The sequence below is a fragment of the Portunus trituberculatus genome, chromosome 7 (genome assembly GCF_017591435.1).
Source record: "Portunus trituberculatus isolate SZX2019 chromosome 7, ASM1759143v1, whole genome shotgun sequence".
Taxonomy (NCBI): Eukaryota; Metazoa; Arthropoda; class Malacostraca; order Decapoda; family Portunidae; genus Portunus; species Portunus trituberculatus.
The window spans coordinates 6,447,268-6,454,043 of NC_059261.1; the positions used below are offsets into that span (position 1 = coordinate 6,447,268).

Genomic DNA, 6,776 nt, shown 5'->3' on the forward strand with positions numbered 1-6,776 from the left:
CACACACACACACACACACACACACACACACACACATTTTATTATTACAATATGTATAATCTATGGACGGTGTTGTTACTACTACTACTACTACTACTACTACTACTACTACTACTACTACTACTACTACTACTACTACTACTACTACAAAGCATATATTTCGAAAGCTAGAAAAAAAAAATCTCAAGTTTATAGTACTGGAAATCTCTCTCTCTCTCTCTCTCTCTCTCTCTCTCTCTCTCTCTCTCTCTCTCTCTCTCTCTCTCTCTCTCTATCTGGAATAAACATTTGTGCTTTAATTAACGACTACGTGTATTAGTGTAAGATTAATTAGGTAGTTAGAGCAGTTAAGTGGAATGCTTCAAGTAATAGGAGGAGGAGGAGGAGGAGGAGGAGGAGGAGGAGGAGGAGGAGGAGGAGGAGGAGGAGGAGGAGGAGGGTGTGGGGGATGATGATGATGATTTATGAAAAAGAAGAAGACGAAGAAGACAAAGAAGAAGAAGAAGAAGAAGAAGAAGAAGAAGAAGAAGAAGAAGAAGAAGAAGAAGAAGAAGAAGAGGAAGTTATTTTCATCATCATCATCATCATTAATCTTATTCCTTAGTTTATTACGAGGATTCACACACACACACACACACACACACACACACACACACACACACAGTCACTCTCTAAACACACACACACACACGAACACACACACAATCCACACTGGTAAGGAAAACACAATCTGGGCACCACCACTGTCACCTCCACCTCTTCCACCTCCTCCTCCACCTCCTCCTCCACCAGCTGCAGGTTTGGGCAAGATAGGGTGGAGTAGCTTGGCCTGTGACTCCACCTTCCCTCCACCTTGAGAGAGAAGATCCACACTCACATCTACACTTCCATTAAGGTTTTTGAAGTATTTATCCACTTTTTGTTTGAGATTCTCCTCCACCTTCGGAGTCCAGTGTCCACATGTTGGGAATTTGGGTGGAGGAGGTGGAAGCGTGTCTGATCCTCCCACGTGGAATACAAGGCCCATTCCGACTTCAATGTGGAAGCTTATGTGGCAGTGGAAGAGCCAGTAGCCTGCGGTGGATGTGGTGGAGAAAAATGTGTGGTTAATATTATTTTTTCTCTCTCTCTCTCTACTACTACTACTACTACCACCACCACTACCACTAAAACAACAACAAAACAACCACTAACTATCACAAACCACTCTCTCCCATACCCCACCCCCCTCTCTCTCTCTCTCACTCACTCACCAGGGTTCGAAGCAAAGAAGCGAATCACAGTGAAACCCCCGTCAGGCACCGTTACCGTGTCCTTGGTGGGGGGGTTGTCAAAATTCCTCGCCAGCTCCCCTGCCTGGTCCAGCGCTTGTACCTGGGAACATTGGACAGGTGAGAGAGAGAGGGAGAGGGTGATAGGGGAGGGGGAAGTGGTGAAAGGGTTTAAAGGGAGAGAAGGAAGAGTGAGAGAGAGAGAGAGAGAGAGAGAGAGAGAGAGAGAGAGTACTTACATCAGCCTTCGTCGTGTTTTCACCCATCCTTCCCATTGCCAGTACTTGAAATGCGTGTCCGTGCAGATGGAAAGGATGATTAGCCCAATAGACCACACCTGTAGAGAGAGAGAGAGAGAGAGAGAGAGAGAGAGAGAGATGTGTTATCTTTCCTTCCTTCCTTCCTTTCATTCATTCATTCATTCATTCATTCTCATTCTCTCTCTCTCTCTTCTACAATTTTATCTGTAATTTCCTGCTATCAATCCCAAACACACACACACACACACACACACACACACAGCTCCACCTCCACCTTACCTTCATCCACCAACACCAGCTCCACCAGGCTATCTCTCTCCACATTAAGCACGTGTGGACAGTGGCAATAGTCCCGCACACAATTCCTCCTGTGGGTGGCGTTGCAAAAGGCGCTGTAGTCCACGTCGTCAGGCTGAGAGAGCGGCGGGGCGTTGGGGAGCTTAAGGGAGATCTCATTGACTTGGGGCGTAAAGAGGCGGTGTTCCTTCCTCACTGTTTGGGGAGATAAAGGGGAGATTGGGAATGAGTTTAACCCCTTCAGTAGCATGACGTGTTTCCATATTCCCTCTGGTGACTATTTGGTGGTTTTTTACAGCTTCAGAAACTCTTGTGGGGGATTAAAATAGTGAAGGCTGAGGACCATTAATTTTCTGCCCTTCATAGATCCTTCCTAGTGTCAATAAAATGGTCTAATTGTACACAAAACTCAAGGTAAAACTTACGTGAGGGATTAAAATAGTGAAGACTGTGGCCATTAATCTTCTGACCTTCATACACCCTTCCTAGTGTCAATAAAATGGTCTAATTGTACACAAAACTCAAGGTAAAAATACGTCCCAGTACTGAATGGGTTAAGAGGACCAGGTGTGTGTGTGTGTGAGTGTGTTTTGTGTAAGTGTACGTTGTCTAGATACTGCATTTCTTTCCTCACTGTTTGGGGAGATCGAGGGGAGATGAGGAGATGAGGTTAAGAGAAACAGGTTTGGTTGTACAAGTTGTATAAGATTCCTGTATGATTTTGTAGCGGTTGTTGCTATTTGGTTAGGTTAAAATGCGGCTTTTAATCTTATCTGTATCTAAAAGCGAATTTCTAATGATGTTTTTTATGGTTCAAACAAATTAACAAGATTTCTTCATTATTAACAGGAGAACACTCTTGAAACCACTGTCCAAACGCTCTTATTGAAATGATACTGGTTTTTAAGGGTGTTTGTATAGTGACACGGTTTTTTAAGGGTGTTTTTATGGTTCTAGTGGCAGAATAACAAGATTTCTGCCTCATTAACAGGAGAAACACTCTTAAAACCACTGTCCAAAGGTTCTAGTTAAAGTGACACGGGTTTCTAAGGGTGTTTTTATGGTTCTAGTGACAGATCTACCCCCCATCTCTCTCTCTCTCTCTCTCTCTCTCTCTCTCTCTCTCTCTCTCTCTCTCTCTCTCTCTCTCTCTCTCTCACCTTCATTAAAGCCATAAAGGTCAGGGTGGTGGAAAGCAGGGTTGTCCTTCCCGTAGAAATCAAACTCGAGCCAAAATTTGTAGTCAGGCTCCCGCGACACGTCCCTCGCCGCCTCCGCTCCTCTGATCTCCGCCGCCGTGATAAATGTTCCATCTCCGGGCGCTGCGTTGAGTTTATTCAGCTCCTGTAGGGAAATATAAAGAGAGATACTTATTTTCCAGCTGTTTAGTTTCCCTTCTGGTTCCATTTAGCTTCTGTAGGGCGAGAAATAGGGAGTTACTTATTTTCCAACTCTTTACCCTCCATTCTGGTTTGGGAGGTGGTGGTGTAGTGGGTAAGGTGGTGGTGGTGGTGGGATCGGGCAGACGTCCACGCGTAGGTTCGAATCCCACCACGTGCCGCCTTGAAGCTTTGCCATTTGTGGAGTGGGTTAAAGTTAGCTACATGTCGCCAGGATATTCAGATACGTTAATGTATTTTAAAGGTGTTTTTTGTGGTGTTAGTCATGAATTAATAAATCTTCATGTGTTCTTCAAGTTAAATTAAGCGATGTGGGTTTTTAAGAATGTTTTTGAAGGTATAGATAAATAAATAGATAAATAAATAAAGAGAAAAATAATAATAAAAGGTCAGATTACATTAGGTCACGTCAGGTCAAATTATCAAGAGGTCAAAACTTAATAAAGGTCCACAGTAACTTACCAGACCTTCCCTTATGGTCATTTGGTAGTTGACATCCTCCAGACTGCCAGGCAACCCCGCTGACCCCTCGTACCGCAGCACCGCCACCTGCAGGAAACACACACACCTGACACACACCTGAAACACTACTGACACACACACACGCACACTTGACACACACACACACACACACACACCTGACACACACACACACACATACACACACATGACACACACAACTGGTAAATTTATGACACACACACCTGACACACACATACACATACACATGACACACACACACACACACACCTGACAAATTCATGACACATACTCCTGACGCACAAACATACACACACTCCTGACACACACCTGACAAATGCATGACACACGCCTGACACACAAACATACACACACACACCTGACAAATTCATAAAACACCTAACATACGCTCGTGACACACACACACACACACACACACACACACCTGACACACACCTGACACACACCTGACACGACACACCTGACACACACACACACCTGGTGAGCGGCCTTAAATCGATCATCACAGTCTAACATTCCCTGGAACTTGAACCAATAGGGCGCGGTGTCTTGGCTGGCGTTCACCACGAAGTCCCACCTTTCCCCTCCGTAGATCGTGAGGGAGTCCACTGCAGAGGGGAAACAGAGGGGAGGGTGAGGGGAAACAGCGAAGAAATCCTAACCAAACACCCTAAAAATTTCATCCATACACACTTAATCTTTCACCAAACACCCTAAAAACACTTAAATCTGATCCAAACACACTTAATCTTTCACTAAACACCCTAAAACACTTAAATTTCATCCAAACACACTTCATCTTTCACCAAACACACTAAAAACACTTAAATTTCATCCAAACACACTTCATCTTTCACCAAACACCCTAAAAACACTTAAATCTGATCCAAACACACTTAATCTTTCACCAAAACCCTAAAAACACTTAAATTTCATCCAAACACACTTAATCTTTCACCAAACACCCTAAAACACTTAAATTTCATCCAAACACACTTCATCTTTCACCAAACACCCTAAAAACACTTAAATCTGATCCAAACACACTTAATCTTTCACCAAACACACTAAAAGCACTTAAATTTAATCCAAACACACTTAATCTTTCACCAAACACCTTAAAAACACTTAAATCTGATCCAAACACACTTCATCTTTCACCAAACACCCTAAAAACACTTAAATTTCATCCAAACACACTTAATCTTTCACCAAACACCCTAAAAACACTTAAATCTGATCCAAACACACTTAATCTTTCACCAAACACCTTAAAAACACTTCAATCTGATCCAAACACACTTAATCTTTCACCAAACACCCTAAAAACACTTAAATCTGATCCAAACACACTTAATCTTTCACCAAACACCCTAAAAACACTTAAATTTCATCCAAACACACTTAATCTTTCACCAAACACCCTAAAAACACTTAAATCTGATCCAAACACACTTAATCTTTCACCAAACACCCTAAAAACACTTAAATTTAATCCAAACACACTTCATCTTTCACCAAACACCCTAAAAACACTTAAATCTGATCCAAACACACTTAATCTTTCACCAAACACCCTAAAAACACTTAAATTTCATCCAAACACACTTCATCTTTCACCAAACACACTAAAAACACTTAAATTTCATCCAAACACACTTCATCTTTCACCAAACACCCTAAAAACACTTAAATTTCATCCAAACACACTTAATCTTTCACCAAACACCTTAAAAACACTTCAATCTGATCCAAACACACTTAATCTTTCACCAAACGCCCTAAAAACACTTAAATCTCATCCAAACACACTTAATCTTTCACCAAACACACTAAAAACACCCTAAAAACACAAAGCCACACCTGCCATCCCTTACACACCTGCCTCCCTTTACAAACCTACACCTTAACACACCTGTCCCTTTAACACACCTGCTCGCTTTACAAATCTGCCTCTTTAACACACCCGTAATCCTTAACACACCTGCCTCTTTTACAAACCTGCATCTTTAACACACCTGCCACCCTTTACACACCTGTCCACCCCTACACACCTGCCTTAACACACCTGCCTTACCTTCGATGGGCTGGAGGGGGTGTCCGTCCGTGGCAATGGGCGTGAGTGTGTGATTGTCTATCGAGATGACAATGGGACAGTTCTGAATGCTGTTACTTAACGCCCTGAAACGGTGCCTCTTGCCCTGATGGGGGGGAAGAGGGGAGAAGAGGGGGGAAGAGGGGAGAAGAGGGGAGAAGAGAGGGGAAGAGAGGGGTAAGAGGGAGAAGAGGGAAAAGAGAGGAAGGGGAGAAAGAGGAGAAGAGGGGAGAAGAGGGGAAAAGAGGAGGAAGAGGAGAAGATAGGGAAAGAGAGAAGAGGGGGAGAAGAGGGGAGAAAGAGGGGAGAAGAAGGGTAAGAGGGGAGAATGAGGGAGAAGAGAGAACAGGGGATAAAAGGGAAAAAGGGAAACGAGGGAGACGAGAGGGAAAAGAGGGAGAAGATAGGAAAAGAGGGAGAAGAGAGGAAAAAGAAACGAGGGAGAAAGAGGGGAGAAGAGGGAAAGAGGGAAAAGAGGAAAAGAGGGAAAGAGGGAAAGAGAGGGAAAAGAGGGAAAAGAGGGAGAAGAGGGAGAAGAGGGAAGAGGGAGAGAGGAGAGAGAAGAGGGAGAAGAGGGAGAAGAGAAGAAGAGGGGGAAGAGAGGGAATAAGAGGAAAAAGAGGGGAGAAGAGGGGGAGAAGATAGGGGAAAGAGGGGAGAAGAGAGGAAAAGAGGGAGAAGAGGGAGAAGAGGGGAAGAAGAGAGAAGAGGGGAAAGAGGGAGAAAGAGGAGGGAGAAGAGGGAGAAGAGGGAGAAGAGGAGAAGAGGGAAGAGGGAAAAGAGGGAAAAGAGGGAGAAGAGAGAGAGAGAGAGAGAGAGAGAGAGAGAGAGAGAGAGAGAGAGAGAGAGAGAGAGAGAACAACAATTAGAAACACCGAAACAGAAAAAAAACTCATTTCACAAACAAATTAACAAAACTTTCAAAACAATAAAAAAAAAAAACATCATTATC

General features: G+C 43.5%; 1 protein-coding gene across 1 annotated transcript in view; it reads right to left on the reverse strand.

Annotated features, from left to right (window-relative positions):
* Nucleotides 1-207: 207 nt before the first annotated feature.
* LOC123520208 (laccase-like) overlaps nucleotides 208-6,776 on the reverse strand; it is an 8,137-nt gene continuing 1,568 nt past the window's right edge. Inside the window, exons 6-13 of the mRNA XM_045282287.1 lie at nucleotides 5,807-5,930; nucleotides 4,207-4,337; nucleotides 3,691-3,777; nucleotides 2,989-3,172; nucleotides 1,811-2,023; nucleotides 1,511-1,608; nucleotides 1,254-1,374; nucleotides 208-1,074 (exon numbers count right to left, since the gene is read on the reverse strand). Of these exons, the coding sequence (XP_045138222.1) occupies nucleotides 665-1,074; nucleotides 1,254-1,374; nucleotides 1,511-1,608; nucleotides 1,811-2,023; nucleotides 2,989-3,172; nucleotides 3,691-3,777; nucleotides 4,207-4,337; nucleotides 5,807-5,930 (1,368 nt within the window). The 3' untranslated portion in view covers nucleotides 208-664. The remainder of the gene's footprint in view (nucleotides 1,075-1,253; nucleotides 1,375-1,510; nucleotides 1,609-1,810; nucleotides 2,024-2,988; nucleotides 3,173-3,690; nucleotides 3,778-4,206; nucleotides 4,338-5,806; nucleotides 5,931-6,776) is intronic.